Source organism: Emydura macquarii, unplaced genomic scaffold, assembly GCF_026122565.2.
Source record: "Emydura macquarii macquarii isolate MOO-44397 ecotype Brisbane River unplaced genomic scaffold, CSIRO-AGI_Emac_v2 contig_1644, whole genome shotgun sequence".
NCBI classification, from domain to species: domain Eukaryota; kingdom Metazoa; phylum Chordata; order Testudines; family Chelidae; genus Emydura; species Emydura macquarii.
Window position 1 is genome coordinate 25,481,837 of NW_027131781.1, and position 19,669 is coordinate 25,501,505.

The window sequence follows — 19,669 nt, forward strand, 5'->3', positions numbered from 1 at the left end:
AAAATTCACCTAAAGAGTATCTCAGGAGACTAAGCTTTTTGGGGCAGGGACCGTCTTTTTGTCACGTGTCTGTGCAGTGTCTACTATGATGTGGCCCTGGGCCCATGACTGGGGTTCCTAAGCACTGCCACAATGCAAATAAATACAAAGACCCTAACAGTAACCGTTGAGCTAACTGATTCATGACATCTTTGAAATCTCCAAACTCCTTCAAGGTCCATGGCAGGTGAATTACACAGTAAGCTCTGCATATCTATGAAGGAAGTCCCCCATTCAGTTGGTGAGTGTAAAAGTCTAAACAAACCATTGTTGTTTTATTAAACATTCAAGGAAACAGGCGTTAAAGAATACTGAAGAAATGCTGAACAATAGCAGAAAAGCCAACAGCTGTAGCTATTCAAGTCACTATCAATGCATGGGAAAGATCATGTACAGATTGGGTAAGGCAAGGAAGATCTTAAGAACTATGGCCAAACAAGAATATTTGGTCAGGAAATCAAATTACCATACCAGTGGATTATTCTGGCTAGATTATTTATCCCTGCTACAATGCAGGAAGGGACCCCATTAAGGTTCTCCAAACCCAAGTGTATGATTATCTGGCTATGAGTCAAATCTTCCACTTGGAAACAAAGGTCAGGGCAAACCTGTTCCCATTTGCTAGTTCTTGTTTTGTGATGCTTACCCTCCATTATCGTTATGCTCAGATTAACATGAATTTAGTCGACTCAGAAAATGCAGTTCCTATTTCAATGCAAGTGAAAGAGTGTCAGTGCTTTCTGTAGCAACACCACATGAGAAGAGCTATTCCCCTGTTCCTTTTGGTGAAGTGTTTCACAGGGGTGGTAGTAGGTCTGAATTCTAGCTCTCAGCACAGAAACACCTGTAGTTACATTCCAGATCTTAAAAATGGATTGTCAAATGTTCCAGTTCTTGGTGCATTTCAGCAGTTCTCTTGCAATTCTGGATTTTGCAGAGTCTTGTTTATTAGAATTAAACTGCAATGACACCTAGAAATTATTCATCTCAATGGGCTGCTTTAAAACACTTGTCTAAGAGGAGAGGAAAGATGGCAGTCCCACATGGAAAGGAAGACACTTTCATGGTTCTACACTGAACTACAGTGGCAAGAAGTGAAAGGGACAAATTCAGACCCAGCACCAAACTAAAAAAAGAGGACTTGACAGGATTCCAGAATTGTTTATAGTATAAAGGATAAATACAAATATTGTATTTCTAAACAACATGGGAGTGGAACACAAAGTTCAGATGTTTAAAAGTGACTTGAAAAGGAAGAGACCTGGGCTTGGGCTTCCTTACAAAGGATAAGGGCCTGACAAAAACCCTGCTTGTTTTGGGCATTAGAAATGCGAGTCCTCTGTCTATCCTGGAAGACCCTATGGTGACTGGAAGATAGTGAAAGGGTGACATAATGCCAGCCAAAGACAACCAGACTTTACATTCCTAGGATTTAAAGTTTAAAACACTCCTTTCGGGCCTTCCTGATGCATGATAAGGAAGGCTAAGAGTCAGTCACGGACTCAGTGACTTTACGAGACCTCTGTGACTTCCTCAAATTTCCATTAATTCAGCCTTGAGCAGCAGGGCTCGAGCTTTGGCTTCAGACCCGGGCAGTGGGTCTCTGGCTTCAGTAATGATGTAGTGAAAGCTACACTGTATATGCATTTCCACAACTTGTTTATTGCCCGCACCCTGTCCTTGACTTTTACTAAAAATACCTGTCAAAATCTTAGCCATAATCATAAGGAAGCACACAAGTGCACAAACCCAGCTTTAAAGGTCAACTTTAAAGAAACATTTAGTTTTATTAGCACAGAAGTTGTCTTCATGCCCAAAACCATGTCTAATAGGCTAGATGAACATATGCTCAGATACTATGATAATGAAGGCCATGTTAGAACCTGATACAAATTGAGACCACAGCAAGTAGTACAAAAAGCCTCTCCAACTTTCTGACTTCCCCAAACAGGAAAAGAGAATTTAAGGCCTTAACGACAGGAAGTTGCACTGGTTTAATTTGGTGTAATTTTAAGCCAATTTACAGAAAGCTGCACTGGTTTAACATGTAGACAAGGCTAAGTGGTATTTTCAGCCATTTGTTACGTGATTTGATAAAGCTCCAATGTGTCTAAGGATAAAGTTCTGCTAATTCCAGCTAGAAGCCTCCTGGCCAACCTCAATATTAAACACAATTTGCATTTTAAATCTGATCAATTACATTTATAAAGAAATAAATGTGTCATATCACACTCATTCCTGAATGAGCAGCACATTTAAATTGGGTTTCATGTTTGTGTTCTCTCGCAGAGCAGTTGTTTGGTTTCCCTTCACCGTTACTTTCCTTAAGGGTCCTGCCTCATGGCACTCCTTTCTTATAAGGCAAGCTTGAACAAATGTATCTATCCTATGTTATCCTGTTGTACCTGCAACAAGATCACCAGGACTTTGCATACACAGACACGGGGACTGATCTTCTCAAGTTACATCTTGGTCTTGGTAAAATGGAGGGAGCTTTGCCCCCCAGAGAAGAGGCCATAAGGAATGGCACAGAAATCTGTGGTAGCATCCAACAAGGCCATCTCTGATAAGGAAAGCAATCATTTTTTGGAAGCTAAAAGCAGCAGCAATGTCTTTTGCTGAAAATAAGGCAATGGAAATGAAACATTAAAGCGAGATTGCTCATAAGACATTGATGTAGTGAGACTATTTCACCCAAGAGGGAGTTTCAAAATTGGTTTATTTTGGTTCCCTTCAAGGCCCTTTGCTTCAAGAACTGCCTGAGTTTATAAACTGCAGAATTATTCTGGGCCTAACTGCCCTTTTGAGCCATTTGTGTGTGGCTGTTTCTTTCCCTTGTGCTTGAGCAGGAAAGGGTTCTTTAGAATACAAATATTTAGTTCCTTTTTGATGGCGGTAAACATATGCCACAGTCAGATGTGTGCTCAGGTTTCTTTGGGAATTTGAACTGCAGCCAGTGGGCATCCAGCCAGGGGACTGAGGCTGTTGGCAAGCCTGCAGCCCTGCCAGAAGGTGGGCTGCTCCAGTTCTCCTGTGGCATACCAATAATCACCAGGCAAAGCTCAACTTGTATGTGCTTCAGCTGGTATTACTAGTACTTAATCATTAGTGGAAAATCACAGTCCTCCATGCCTTCACTGCCCACTAGCAAGCAGAGAGTTTATTAACGGGGGTGGGTTACATTTCCTGCCAGCTTTCCTCTCAATTCAATCCAGTCAGTTCTAGGAGAAGAATAATTGTGACATTGTTATGTAGTTAACTGCTGTAGTTAACCCAATTGCTATGCATACCGTAAGACTCTGTGACAGTGGGTCTGCTCAGATGTCTGATGTAATTACACTGGTTTTTGTTGCTACTGCAGAGTCTGGGCTCTATCAGAGTATTTTTTTGCTGTAGATGTGTCTTGTATGATTAGATCACAGAGAGTAACTTCAAAAAATTAGGGATGTTCTAGGACACAGCTCGCTTTGTTGCTGGCTCAGAACATCAGGAGCTGACAAATTAGCAGGGCTAATACTAGCATGGCTGGCCCCCAACTTCCCTTTCCCACCCTCTCTGTGGATGTGTGTTCCTACAGAGGCTTCCTGCCCCTCCACATAAATCCTAGATCTTGACACAGCTCCCAGCACCACTACTAGTATGGCTCTTGTGCAATAGATTTCAGATCTGGGTAAAAGTAAGATTCCCATTTTACACATTGTCTCTTTCTTCTCACACCTGAAACTCTGGAAGAGCACTGCGGAAGACCCCCCCTTTCAAGATTAAGAGACAGAAAGTAGCTTACAAAAGCATTTTTACGGTACGACCAATCCTCAATGCTACTTAGATTAACACAATACTGAGCAGCACAATCTATTGTGCCTGATCAGAAATCCCAATAGCATCAGGACTGTCCCAATATTAGGGGCTTTGTCTTATATAGGGAACTATACTCTCCCACCGCGCGGGGGGGGAAAAAATCCACTGTCCTGATTTTTCACATTTACTATCTGGTCACTAACTATGCATCTAAGTCTACTGTGCATGCGTCCCCCTAACCTTTCAGACTCAGGTTAAGCAAAGAATCCTAGAGGAAAACATAAAATATATTTTTGATGATTCCCATCATAGCTATTGAACAGATTTCCTTCAAACTTGGCTTTAGTAGGGTCTAAGGAGCAGGCAAAAGTTTGAACAAAGTGGTGTCAGCTCATGTATGGTTCAGAGCACAATAGGAAATCACTTTATTTTCCATAGAACTCAAAGAACACTGACTGCATCTTACTGAGAAATTTCCAGAAGTTTGCCTAAAAGCAGAGTGCAAGCATGGAAAGACTCAGTTCAAAGAATTTGAGAAAGTCAGAAAATGGACAGGGTCTCACAACGGAAGCACCACATCAACCATGCACCTCATTACAGTGGGTAGCTCTGATCCCACTAAAATGTAACTGAGTCCACTTAAACAGAAAACAAGCAACTCACACCCCCCACCCCCGCTCCCCCACACAGACAGACAGACAGACTGCCCCTTGGCTTCACAGGCAAAGGCCCAGGTTTGCTCCTAAGCGGCATTCCCCACATAATAGTTACATGTTCTGCTTCCTTGCCACCATGCCAATCCTTGTTTTTATTCCTCACAAAGCAAATTAAAGCAGAACATTGAAGTTTTATGTAAAGTTAGGCTGGCTGGAACCAATATATTTGCATAATAAAATCTTAACAGCTGGTCTGCCAGTCTCCATCTGGAATCCTGCCCAACGGAAATGAACTCTTGAAAAGCCAAACCCAGGGGATTTTCAAGGCAGATGTAAATTAACCCAGCCTAACCAAGCCATGGGTGGCATAAACATCTCACACACTTACACTGAAGGAAGTAATTGGTGCTGGACAGAAGCCCTAAGAGCAATAGCTTCAACTTGCTTTGGGTTCCTGATTAACTCTTTAGTACAAAAGGAAATAACTGAACTCCATTCCCTTAGCTATGCTATGAAGAATCTTACCCATCCATTAGCTGAAGCATTTCTGCTTGCACCTAGGATGATCATTTTAGATTACTGGTGACTTTAGCATTTGATGCTGACACCACCACTCTGCTGGGATGACGGATACTCCTAGTGACAAAGGATTATGCTACTGTTCTGGCTTTCATCAGGGCTTCTGTGAGGTGTATTTGTGAAGGAAACTGAAACCAACCTTTGTGTTTGCTGCAATCCAATTGGAAGTTTCACTGTCATCATCACACTTCTTAATCCACTTCTTTAACCACTGTTCAGAAAGTGAAAAAATAGAATACTTACAAGACTTTATACAGTTTAAATCACAGACATTACATTAAGCTAACACTAAGCAATTAACATAAAAAGTACACCTGACTGACATCATTTGCCACGCCGGGGGGGGCTGAGCTTTAACATCACAATTCCTTTCATGGCAGAAGAATCTGTCTGCCAGAATCACTAGATATACCCTGGAAAACAGTATTCTATGACCACAGATATCCAGAACACCATCTTCTGGGGACTGTTTTAGTAGTCAGTCCAGAATAGCAACAAGTTTTCAGAAGATAAGTCTTGGATGTAGCTTACTTCCATGCAGACTCTGCCCCTAATACCTACATGGTCCAGTTAGTAGGAGAACACAGACTAGAATATCAAGTTTCAGTTTCCTTTCGCAAATCTACCAACTAAGAAAAGCAAGGAAAGAGGACTAATGCTGTTTTTTTCTTCTTACATGTTAACTGTGATATTCTGGCAGACTGTACATCAGGAGTGCTTTTCTTCTCTAATGGTAATATGTATTAACCTGATTTGTTATGTTGGGTCTCGGTGGGTCTATCATCCAGTGACTATTAGTGTTCAAACATTTCTCTGCATAAACTCAAAGATGCAAAGCCTCCACAGACTGAGTCTCCTACAATGTCCTAACTAGTTTTATGTCATCACAATTTACATATTATTCCCCCCTGTATATTGTTTTTTGTTTTAAAGCTACTGCAAGTGTTGCATATATATTATATAGTTATGGAGTCTTATTTGCTTGCAGTATTTCAATACTAAGCAAAGTTTAAAAGCCATTTTAATTAGCTATGCTCACTGGCCTCAAGGTTTACATTTCAAATGCAGATGATTAAATAAGTTAAGATCAAGTTTAAGAGAGCTCAATTGGGGAAAAGTTGTCTAAAACCCTGCTATTACATAATATCTTCTCCAAAGCCCTAATAAAGCACCAACCATAAGGCAAGCTCTCACTTGTAAGCTTTAGATTAATCTAAAGAGAATATAAATGCATCTGTATTTTACATTCCCATATCTCTACCATTTGAGATGCACATTGAGGCTATTTGGAAAGCCTGCATACACATTTTACTTTCACATATACTTCCCTAGATTTCTAGAGGAACACTGCTAAGTCAATGAATTTAAATCACTGAAGAAAAATGGACCTCTTAGACCTTGTAGATCATGAACTGATTGAACCCCTCATGGAAATGCTGACAAACTGAACTTCAACCCCCCTTTACTGCCCCAATGCTAGCTAACTGCACTCATTCTTAAATTTAAGATCTTCGATTGGATTCTCTTTAGGGCATGGAACAAGATTTCCTATGTGTTGGTGCAGTGCCTAGCCCAATGGGATCCCACAGTCTTGATTAGGGCCACTGAGTCCTACAGTAATAAAATGATCATCCTTTTTTTCCCCACAGATCTTGCTAGGTGGCAGGGGCCCCTGGGATCAGGATCACTGAGATTACATATTAAAACCAGAAGCAATCTATGAGGTGACTATGGTATTTAAGCATCTACTTTGTGCTTTGTGTTGTGAGCATAGGAATAACCCCTGTAGAATGAAGCATTTATTCCTGAAGCCACACTTCTCTACAACATAGGTGGGGAGAGACACTTATATAACATTATCCTACGACAACGGAATCTTCCACATAGCTGCACTAAAGGACATTTTTCATGCAGACAACACCGAGTGGTGACCTTAAAGACTGCTAGCAACTTCAGGTGCTGCTTGTTACTTCCTTGACATGAAGAGGCAGAAGCCTACTGTGCCTGTTGGTGATGCGACTGGTTACTATAAGGCATCTGTGGGCTCAGACCTAGACACTGTAAATACCCACAATACCATGCTACTTTGCCAGAGGCCCTGCTAACAGTTTGACTTTATCCCTTTAGTTCCGCAAAGCCATGGGTTCCGTGAGGAAGCTGGACAACTCACCTTGCACTTAACAGGATCATGCCAATTTTCACCGCAGTTAAAGCTGTAAATGAAAAAGAATTAATTCACAGAAGTTTAGCTATCACTCTATGCTTCTAATTAAATCATAACTCCATTAAACTTACTTTTCCAGTGGTTTTTGCCTTTTGGGTTACTCCAATGAAAGAATCTGGCCACCAGATCTTGCTGAAGGCAATATACTGTAAGTGTGTTTCAGTTAAACTAGAATCTCATGCCCCCTGATGGGTACATGACACACTTTAGAGCGTTCCAGAAGAGGCCCGGCTACTAACATTAGATCTGAAATGGATTAGTTTTCCATCCGGAAGTATAAGGCAGCCTTGTAAAATAAAACAGACATCTGGGCTCTTAATAAAAAGCATAATGCTGAACAAAAAACTTCACCTATGCAAGGCACTTCAAATGGCTAAAGGGGTATAAAAATGGACCCTTATTTTATAAGCAGTTTCCATGTCTAACCGTTTTCAGACTTATTTTGAAAAAAAAAGTGTTTCCTCTACTGGATAACATCTGTTTCAATGAGGTTAACTGCCCTAACAGTTTGCAGACTTCCATATAATTCAGGTCTCAAGCAAAGCTCCTTCCCAAAACATTTCAAGAGCATTTAAAGATGTATGTTTCTTGGCTTTTGACTACAGCTGTTGATTCTCTCATTGAAAGTCCAAAAGATTTTGAATTAGGATGAAAACCCTTTAAAAGCACGTTAGGCACAATATAAAAAATAATCCTGTGTGGTAGTGCCTCCCAGATGAGGCGCTCTCCCCACTTGGAAAACTGGTGAATTCAGCCTTAACCTGTCTGTGACTATGAACCACCTTCACTTGAGATGGGATACCAAGATACAGAGAGGGTGACTGAATTTTCAAAGGTCCTTGAGTGAGTATGGGACTGACTCTATTACCAGTCCTGGGTTTTACCCACAAGATGACCCTACATTGTCAACATGTTAATTTTGCCATTTCTAAAATGAAATTCCAGGCTTTTATCAATGCATTTCCAAGCTTCAGTTTTAAATTTTATACATGACCATCACCAAGTGCTCTCACAATGATTCCGTTAATGAGGGAACTGACTTAAGCAGCTTCAGTTTGCTTAACATAACTCCCATTCCTTTGTTAAATGAACCACTTTGAGGCAGTGGTTCCCAACCTTTTTGACTCAAGGGCCACAGATATCATTTTTACAACTCTGAAGGGCCAGCAGGCCTCCCCTGCCCCCTTTCCACTGCAGCCAGACAGAAGATGTTCAGCACCTCGCTCATCTCCCTGGCTACAGGAGAGAAACCACACGCATCCTGTAGCCCTGTGCGCTCCACTTGGGTCCCTAGGCAGTGGTTCCCTTCTGCAGCCAGGGGGATGGAAGATTAGTGCTCTCCTCCCTCTGGTTCCAGCAGGGACCCCAGTGCCCAGAGACCCAAGCAGAGCGTTTTGTTGTGCTCCCTGCTACAGCCAGAGGGAGGGGAGCGCTGATTTTCCATCCCCTTGGCTGCAGCAAGGAGCCTGCACCCGTCTTTTAGCCCTGCGGAAATGCGCTCCGCCTGGGTCCTTAGGTAGCAGTTCCCTTCTACAGTCAGCTGGAGGGGAGGCACAGGCCACTTTGAAAGTCGCCATGGGCCACTTTTGGCCTCCAGGCCACTGGTTGGGAACCACTGATTTGAGGGATAGGGTCCAAGGGGTTTGGAATTGCTCCAGAAACATCTCAGAGATTAGACACTCTTACTTGGAGACATTTTTATTTTCCAGTTAGGAAGATGAGCAAGAATATTTTCAACTGAAGTAAAAGGGAAGATGAGCCACAAAACTAATCCTTAACTTTTAAAACCGCTCTCTTCTTCCAAATGGTTACTAAGCTCATACTACCTCCTCTGGCTCTCAACAACTTCTCAACAAGATATTTATACAGTACATAACAGTTAGCTTTTGAATAGCCTTGGAAAGCTCTGAATTAATTCGTAAGAGTGGTCTTACCAAAACTGACGTCCACATTTGCAGCGAACAGGTTTAGCATCAGGATACTGAACTTTAACAACATGGTGGCAATCTGGGGCAGGACACCATTTTAACAGTCGATTACACTAGAAAATAAAATGAGAAAGCATGGCACAAAACTGCGAGGGAAAGAACACTTTACCCTAATAATCTGGTGTCCATCCCCCACAACATTGTCCCTGTATCCTTTAACCTTAAGTGTCTTTGGGTGTGTCTACACTGTAATTAAACAGCCACACAGCCCAAGCCAGAGTCAGCTGGCATGGGTAAGCCGCATGTGTCTAACTACAGTGTAGACACACCCTTCCTATCAAATGCCTATCCACAATGGCCTCATGTCTGTTTGTTCTACAAGTTCACACCATCCACACAGAAACTGACTGAATAAAGCAGTCAATTGCTTCACTGTTAACAGTACTGCTTGTTTAGAAAGGAGACATGTAACAGTTAATTGCTATCCCACTTTTATCTCCTGTATTTTGAACATATCTATTAGGTCAGTGGTTCTCAACCAGGGGTACACAGGGGTCTTCTGGGGGTACATCAACTCATCTAGATATCTGCCTATTTTACAATAGGCTTCATAAAAAGCACTAGCAAAGTCAGTACAAACTAAAATTTCATACAGACAGTGACTTGCTTTTATTGCTCTATATACCATACACTGAAATGCAAGTACAATATTTATATTCCAGTTGATTTATTTTAGAATTATATGGTAAAAATGAGAAAGTAAGCCATTTTTCAGTAATTGTGTGCTGTGACACGTTTGTATTTTTATGTCTGATTTTGTAAGCAAGTAGTTTAAGTCAGGTGAAACTTGGAGGTATACAAGCAATCAGACTCCTGAAAGGGGCACAGTAGTCTGGAACGGTTGAGAGCCACTGTACTAGGTCACCTGGACGATACTTTTCATGAGGAAAGTGTAAAATATTTAAGCTTCCATTAGGGAAGTACTGGTCAAACTAGCATCTGAGCAGTTTGACCCACCTCCCAACCTCTGTGCCCCAGGGATTCCCTTTTAATTAAACACTGTCTACCTACGGCTATGTCCAGGAACCCACCATATAAGTCATACATATCCTCAACCCTTTTGGTAACATATCCAACTGCCTTGTTTGCATTTTTACTGCTGCCACAAATGGACTTCTAGGACGTCTTCCAACCTTTATAAACCTCGTGGATTGTAACAATTGTGCGTCTCCAATGTTACATTTGTGCAATGTCAAAAAGGCTGATTTACACAAGAGTCAATAAGTGAAAGTTATGGTTTGACTGCAATCTTAACTTTCCCCAGCTATTGCTGATTACTAAACAGGCTGTTTACAGTATCCTGAATACATGCAACACGGATGCAGTGAGGGAGTGAATACAATGAAAATGTCCAAGCTTGCATCTTTAAATCTTACTTTTCGAATGTAGGTTTATTCATTGATTTTATTTTCAATTATGGAGCCAGTAGTTAACAGAACACAAATATTTTATTCAAAGCAGTTATACATCTTCATGCCTTAAGACTGGGATTTAGAGTATCCGCTACACTTTAATGCTTGGTGTATCCTGGTTTTGAGGCTGAAAAAAGCTTACTCAAATACAGTGACCATGACCTTGGAAAGACCAGGACCTTTAAATGCTTCTCAGGACTTAGGTAACACCTACTGGATTTTTCTCATCTACTGTGACAGTAATTTTCTAAATCTCTAGGTAACATCTCACCGTGCGTCTCCCTCACCCAGTACATACCTCTCAGGGTTGTGTGTCTTCCCAATACCCTGGAGAATAGTTTAATATTTTCCCCATAATTGCACATAGACTAAATGATTTTTAAACACTTGCTGCAAGAGCTCTACCTTGTTGTTACAACTGATTAGATCATCTTTTGTACAGATGTCTACTTGTACAGATGTCTATAACCCTTAAACTTGGGTAGCTCTTCACTTTCTTCATTTGTCATGAAGGTTGGAACATATTGCCATAAAAGAGTCAATACAAGCTCAACCTTCATGACAAATGCCTGCCTATTTCAAGAAAGAGGTACCACAGTAAGAGAAAAATTGACTACTAGCTCTCACGCTTATATCCTATCACAATATGGAAATCTAAATTGTCTCCCCAGCATAAGAGCACCTGGCTTGACTAAAATGAAAAGGTGTTAGTGAGCCTTTATACATGAACAGAAGTAAGCCCCCATCCCGCATCATCAACCACTGAGCCACAATTCAATCAAAAACTTGTCCAAGACATCACTATACAAAGAAATTACCAGAGTCAATTATCAAAGGGGTTTGTTTCTGTGTATAAGACTAAAGATTAGAACGACATTTATTTCTTTCGTTAAAGAATTTCAAATAAAAGACTCACCTCTACAAAACTATTAGTTATTAAATGCTGGTACTTTAATTTAACCTTTGAATCTGTGATCAGACGCCTATGGAAAGGAGAGAAATGCAGAAACATTCATTATAGGAGGAAACTCATTGCTTTACACAAAGTCAACAACTGAAAAAGACAGTGTAACGATGCTGGCTGCTTTCTCACATGCTTGCAGCTACACATATCCAGGAACACTTACCTGTTTTCTATTTGTGCAATGTTACAACACAACACAACCACTCTGAACCTTACAGCTTTCATTTCTGATTCTTAATTCAGAAGCACAAATGAAAGTTATACAGTTCAAGCAAGACTGTTTTGAAGAATGTACCTGAATTTTTCTAAGGCTTTCCTGAAGAGTCCAGGAAGAACAGTAAACAATTTTGCTAGTTTCTATTCATGTCAGATTTACATGTTTCCTATAAACTGCTTTCAAAGGCTTCAGACTGCACTCACGGTGCTGCTGACAAGCACCAGCTATGCCCAGATGTTATTTCAATGGAATGTTAATGATCACCATCTTAAATGTTAATGGAATATTGCTGATCATTCATATACAGAAAGGCAACAAGTAAAAGCTGCAAGATCAGCAAAACACATGGTCTTCAAGACATTGGCAAAAGTAAATAAAGTCTCATTTTAAGTTAATCATTTCAATTTGGAGGAGCACTTTCAATAGTTTATTGATCCGATCTGCATGCTCTGGATTTTATAATTATGTTGTGTATATCTTGATGCATTGTAAATAACTACATTAAATTATGCATTACTGAAAACACTTACACATGAGCTGTCATAAGCATAAGGCAGCATAGCTATGATTGCTTGAAGACCATGGCTGAATTTCCTTTTGAGTATTTAAAATCAACCTATGAAGCTGGAATGATTTCCACTTTGCATAAGTTATTGTTAAAAACCAATCACCACTTCATGATCATATACTGGAATAAACACTAATGACTTTGAGAGATTGTTTTACATACATGCTCACCAACCTGTTGATATCCAGAGGGCCATTTAGAAGTAAGAAAATACTGAAACTAACGCACAATAATAAATATTCTGCTTCCTAGCTCTTATATGGGACTTTTCATCCATGAATGTGTGTTCGTTTAATGGCAATCAAATGAGCTTTCACATGCTCATATTCTAATCAAGATTGAAATGCACCTGCATTGAATGGCACAGCGCTCCAGACAAACTCTAGCAGATACAAGTTGTATTGAGTGGTCCTGAGCTAGTGAAAAGCACAATACTGTGCATACGTAGCATGGAATTTTCAAATGCATAAGTATTTCTGAACTAAAATGTCTTCAAACGTGCCAAAAACTTCTGTTATGGAGGACCAAATCCATGGCTAGTTTACCAGTTTTTAAACGAAGCCATTTGTTATCTGAGAATACAAAGAATGTTAATTTAACTTGTAATATAGATGTATGGAACTTTACCAAAAAGTTCACCTCTGAGATGAGAATAGGGATGATAAATTTCAGCTCCAAATTTTCCAAAAGCCATACATAACCAAGGACAAAATTTAGGATGCAAGAGCCATCTCAAATGTAAGTAGAATACAGCTAGTATGGCAATACAATCCTTTACATTTGTTGTTTACCAAACTAGGTAAATAAGCCACCTTCACAATTGCATCAGCTCCTGTCTGTTGGATTTGAAAGTGTCGTTTTAAAGTGACAACCGCATTTCTATAGTGCCATTCATCTGAGGATCACAAATTCCTTTAAAGTGGTGAGTGTTATTACTGTCTGACCAACAAGGAAACTGAGGCAAAGAGGGTAAGTGACTTGCCCAATGCCACAAATCAGTCATTTGGAATAAGCCCTCTCTCTTTCCGATTCCCAGCCCCATACTCTAACCACTAGCCAGGCTTCCTTCCTTCATTAAACTAAGTTATACATGCAGACTGACCTCTGGGGAAATATTTTTACAACAGCTCCATTACACTTCACCTAAGTATGGTAGTGGTCCTTTAACTTCATGGTATTTTTCTTTACCAACTGATAAGGTTAAAAAAATTACTGCATTACCCAATTTCTTGCTGTCTTAGGAATTTAAGACCTAGAGCAACAAACATAGCAGGATGCATGAGCTATAGAAATGAGTAGCCAATTTGGATCACAGAATCCTATATTGAAAACTCAACATAGTGCTGTCTGCTCTGTAGTGGCCTCATTACAATTCTTTGATGAGGATTATAGGGCATGAGGACAACCACTAGTAACTGCAGATATGGAGGGGATAAAAATAAGGCACTAATGTTGGAGAGTCAGCTCTTCTTACTTGTTGCATCCTCCCTTTTTCTACCGAGTTCCTCAACACGGTCTTTTCAATTTTGTCTGAACTTTCTTAGCAGTAGGCCAAATGGGAACGAGACATACGGTTGTACCATCAATGTCACCAGAAGTTGTAGAGAAACTGAGTAGGCAGATTCTTGTCGGTCGCGACTGGACTGCAGAGGCTACACGACAGCAACAGCCATTTGGCACCAGTAATAAAGGAAGCCTGCTGTGCTTATTAATGAAAGCAACAACACTGCATGTAGGTTAAAGCAATTACCAGCAGCATCAGAAAGGGTGAGGGAGGGATAGAAACAGATTATCTTCAGCTGGCTTGAAGATCTTGAAGGATTTGAGACATCCCCCTCTTCATCCTCCCCCTCTAGATCAATAGCTATAAAAGCCAGAGGAAGTATAATTCACAAGAATAAAGCTACACAATGATGGATCTGGGAAAGTCTATCTTTACTGCTGAAACTGGCCTGCCCACAAATAGTGCAGCTTTACAGATCCACAGCTTCATAGGCTGGGGAAGGTGAAACTGGGTCTGGGCTTTCTGTTTTTATGGTGGTTAAAGAAGCCCTGAAAACTGTTTTTTCTTTTAAGTATTTTTTTTTAGCAGAAGAAATTCAGGTCCTGTGTAGTCTGGAAGGCTAAGGTTGGAGAGCTAGTGAAATGGTGACATCACAAGAGCTAAGAGTGGAAGTTAAATAATAGGTAGAGGAAGGGTTGTTTAGTCAGATTATTTAAAACTTAATTTTTGTTTGCAGCTGTTTAATTCCAATTACTTAATATCTTGAAGCCTATTAAAGGTCCAGCATCCTCACCCCTTCACGTAGGTGTTAGGGCTCATACACCTCTTACCCCTTCCAGAGGTCCTTCTGCAAGATTAGGGAAGAATGCAAACAAACAACAGGGATTTAAAATCCAGGTGCTTGTTCAGAGAAGAATGACTCATGGATGTAACTATATAGACATAGCTCCACTGCTGCAAAACTACGATATTGCAAAATGAGGTTAAGTCACACTGGTTCAGTTCCATCTGTGCTAGTTTCCCAGTTTAGACAATCGATAAAGTAAAAAGCAACCAAAGCCAGTCAGGCCTCCTCCTTCATACATCAAGCAGCAGCAGAAAAAAAACAAAAAAACAAAAAAACCCAAACAAACCAGAAGCCACTCACCAACCCCAATTCATTTTTAAAAAAACGTTTGCAGGTCTCCTTTATGGATAAGTGCCATCACTGGGATTACAGGGACTAGGTTTTATGAGAAGAAACAAATGTAATCAAGACCCCTAATTTAGCTCCCCTGAAGCAGGTTAGTGTATGGGGCAGTGCGTCTGATAAGAGAAGTCAGCTTCTACATTGGTGCCAGATGATCCACTGCTACTTAGGAAATTCCTTGCTGAAGATCTGTGGCACTTCAGGGTAAGTTTGGATCCCAGTAATATAAGATCCCTAGAAATAAAGTCTATTTTAAAAAGTGGCATCTAAAATACCAGGCAAAAACTAAAATTAAATGTCTCAAACACAATGTGCCTTGCTTCACCCCACCAAGCACTCCTGTCCCCCCACACTATTTCCTTCCCAATCATGACTGGTTATGAAGATATTTAAGGGCAGTTTTGTACAGTCAACCTGGTTCCCCTTTATGATTGACTGATGCTTCCATGCACACAGTGACACTGCAATTCACAACCTTGGAAGCAAGTGATGTAAAACAGCAAACTAACATCTATGAACAAGTCTGGCTCTAGGTAGGAGGAGCAGGTTGGCAAGCAGAAAGCTTCAATTCAGATGCTGTTCTAGCATGAAAAGTTAGAATGGATGTAATTGAGGTTTAGGATTATAAAGGATATATCTGTTCAATAATAAGGTGTCACCTTACATTAAAAACAAGAAGGGGAAACCCATAGAATTAATTTCCGCATAAGGTTGCTGTCACTTACCGTAGCTGGTAATTTTGTGAGTAATACCACTTATGACACTGGTTAACATAAAAGGGTAATCAAATCTCATGACTCAGGGTGTAAGTAATAGAATTCCCTATGAGAGGGGTCAAGAAGGCATCTCCCACAACAGCCTACATGGGCAGCACTGCACAGTTGGCCAAATGCATTACAGGAGAGCAATTCTGAAGCTTCAGGTATTTTCCACTGCTCAAGGCAGAATACAGGACTTGATGGACCAGTGCGTTGACCTGCTGTAGTAAATTCTATATTCCTAGTCAGATGAGAGGAAACGAACAACTGTACATGGCAATTAACTGGGGCTTTGGTGGCAGAATGCAAGGGCATTTATTCTACTTTTATGTTTAATAAATGTGGCAGAGATTTTCCCCTCTAGCACGCAACTGAGAATGGCTAATGCCAACACAGGTTCGTTGAACATCCATCTCTTTACACATTAAGACTTTAAAGGAGCTTTGAACCAGCCATCTCACACATACAACATTTACTGGAGGGGCAAAATGGAAAAATATTAACAGAGGAAGGTTAACATGATGCCACCCTTCAACTGTGGTACTTACATAACTGTATTGTCGTCAACTAAGATATCACAGCCATGAGCAGGGCATGAAATAGTCTGAAAAGGAACAAACGGGTCAAGTGAGGTCTTGAATTTTTTGAGCCCCTCTGGTCTCATGAAGAACCCCAAAGCCACAAGATTTTATTGCAATTAGCCATATTTGCTCAGTAAAGTCAGAACTCCAGATACATCATCTGGGCCCACCTCCCTGAACAGCATGACCATGTCCAACTAGGGCTGAGATGCTTAGACAGAGTCCATACAGTTCCCCATCAAACCCTCCATACATTCAATAAAGAATTCAACCTCCACGACTCATTTATTAGAAAAGACTCCTGCTCCCAACCCATCCTTCCCTCTTCCCCAACACAAGACCAGCACAAGCCACATAGATAATATTTACCTGTCCCATGCCTTCCTCCATTATTTTGGTAGTTAAATATTCACTCCAGCACTGCATACAGAACTTATGTCCACACTCTAGGCCAGTAAAGTACTGCAACAACAAAGACACGTGACCCTGTATCCATTCTGTCCTTCCTGGAGCAGTGCAATTTTGCTATTTCACCTCTTATTCCCAGTACAGAATCTGACTGTTCCACCTATACCATACTGATTACTTTACATCATTATCACCACAACACATTGTTACAGCAGCTTTAAATGTGCACTCAATGTAGCTGCAGTCGTTGCCCCTCCCTCTTCAAATACCTCTAAGTTGTCCTTCATTTTAGGCTATTCTACTCTTCAAGCTGGCGTGCAATTCTCAACATGAGCAGACATACTTGTGCTAGCTCTCACTGAGCTAGTGCGCTAAAACAGTGTAGCCATGGTAGCAAAAGCCCCCACTGAGTACAAACCTGCCTGGTTTTGTCCCAGTACCCAGACTCCAGGTACGTACTTGGGCAGCTAGACCATGCCTCCATGGCCCACACTACCACAACTACACTACTATTTTTAGCATGCTAGCTCAATAAGAGCTAGCGAGAGTATGTCTACACGAGCTGAGAATCACACCCACAACCCTCTACCTACCCAGATGTAGTCTTTGACTCATGCACCTGGTATGACATTTTTTTCTACCTTTGTTACTGTAAATCACTAACAAATGCTGCATCAGGAAACTTGGGTTAGAGTTAAAATGATACCCATGGTTTGGTTTCCTGCACTCACAACCCTCCACTTTGAAATCATACTCAGCCGCTCAGTTCCAGAATGATTACTAACCATCTAAGATACTGCCCAGGCAGGCAGAAGCAGCAAAGAAGAAAGGAAGTAATATGTTATGGGACTAATGTTGAGTAACAGGAGTTTACAACATTAGAGGTCTATGTGAACTGACTTTCAGTATGTTAGCTTGCTTGGTAAACTATTTAGCCTTCTTTGGGACCCAGTTGCTCATCTGATCAGAAGAATGAAGAACATAACCGGCAGAAATAAATTACCAATTGAGATTTGATACAAATGATAAGCTACTCAAATGATTAGCTACCCATGCAGAAAGCGACCCAGCAAAGACAACTTTGACTCTGTATGCATTATCCTCTACACCAAGTGTACCGTCTGTGACTCAACTGATTATATATGGGGGTGGTGGAAAAAAGAACCAAAAAGCATTAAATAGGACTGCCTGAGAAGAGTAACTTTGAAGTGAGGGTTCTATATAAATGAGACTTATGGACAGGACTTAATTATGTTTCAGACCACAGGAAAAAAAATCCCCTTCACTGCCCCATGCACGTTCTAATTTGATATCTTCTCAGAACTGAACCCTAGTTTTATATTCCACCCGTAAAGCATCATACACTTGCGTAAGGCTATACAGATAATAGGGTACGATATTCCAATAGAAGCAAAATTTTGTCAATTAAAACACATTCAACTGAGGGGAGAGGGAGGAATCACATTTCTTTCTGAAAATACTGTTACAAACGTACGTTTGTTTACTTTGGGCATCTGACACTGAAGTATAATTAGATTGCACTTCCTTCACTAGCATGACCATCCTACTCAGGTACTGCTCTGGAGGGCACTCACCTACACACTCTCCTCAAGGCCCTGCTAGAGGGTCCCTTGGTCTTCACTACAGCTGTCTTCATTACTACTTCTGCCTGGAGTCATATATTCTGAGGCCCACTCCTCCTTCCCTTCTTCTAATCTAGACAGCTCAAGTGAAGGCCCAGGGAGACCTACACCAGGCTTTGCATTTAAGTGGAAGTTTCCTGTGGGAGACCTTCATATTCTGTCACTGCCTGGTTATCAACGATGCAGGAGGTTTACAGGGCCATAATCCCGGCATGAAAGAAGACCTGGCTCAGATTTAAACTATTTGAACATCCTGTTGAAGAGGACGTCTAACTCTGCAAACATTTCTGTGCTCAAACGATGCTCCCCTTGAGATGGAGCTTCAATAGAATAGCAACTAACTTAATTTTCTAGGTTTTGAGAAGTCTCTGGCACATTTGGGTGGAACCACTGGATACCACAGATTTTGGAGATTGCACTGCTTTAGTCCAGAACTATGGTGTCCATAGCACAGAAGGCTCATCTGCATGGGATAGGTATTGACAGTCTAGAGCTATCACGAACAAGAATATCCTTGTACTATCTTTTGCAAGCAAGTATACCAAAGGAAATGTCAGTCCAAGAGAAAAGAGAAAAGATTATTGTGTATCCTTAGTGCAAGACTGATTTTGATGGCTTCAGGCCAGTAAGTCAGAGAGCTGATAGCTCCCTATTTCATTGTCAATCACTGCCTCCTGTACAGAACATCTGCTTCTCTGTCTAGCCATTTCTTTAATTTGATGAACTGCTGAGTTTGCCTGAGGCTGACTGGCTATAGAAATCAAGAAGGGAGGAACCAGTGAAAGACCACACAGACAACAGGCAATTATGACAGCTGATAAATAATGGTTTTATTCCAAAATGGCATATCATGGGCAAACAGACATTACCTTACACTTTCACCTTGCCTATCTACACTGACAAGATTCTAATGACCTCATTTTGGGGTCAGGCTCAGTGTCATTTTCCTGCTTTTTGCATATTCCTATTTGCAAGAACACTAGCATCGGTATTTTACTACCTACGGATATCTGTGTCTGCTCTTTTGTAAGCAATAATTGAACAAACACAGCAAGGATTCTGTATATCCAAGACTGACATTTTCCAGAGCAGCTTCACTCAAAATGTTTTTCTTCTTCAGTAAATAGCTCAGTGAAAGGCA

General features: G+C 40.8%; 1 protein-coding gene across 2 annotated transcripts in view; it reads right to left on the bottom strand.

The window, feature by feature from the left end:
- ARIH1 (ariadne RBR E3 ubiquitin protein ligase 1) overlaps nt 1-19,669 on the bottom strand; it is a 90,289-nt gene that overhangs the window by 13,609 nt on the left and 57,011 nt on the right. For both annotated transcript variants that reach the window (XM_067555982.1, XM_067555984.1), the window contains exons 4-9: nt 16,847-16,939; nt 16,445-16,500; nt 11,613-11,679; nt 9,231-9,337; nt 7,243-7,285; nt 5,212-5,283 (exon numbers count right to left, since the gene is read on the bottom strand). In XM_067555982.1, coding sequence (XP_067412083.1) covers nt 5,212-5,283; nt 7,243-7,285; nt 9,231-9,337; nt 11,613-11,679; nt 16,445-16,500; nt 16,847-16,939 — 438 coding nt within the window. The remainder of the gene's footprint in view (nt 1-5,211; nt 5,284-7,242; nt 7,286-9,230; nt 9,338-11,612; nt 11,680-16,444; nt 16,501-16,846; nt 16,940-19,669) is intronic.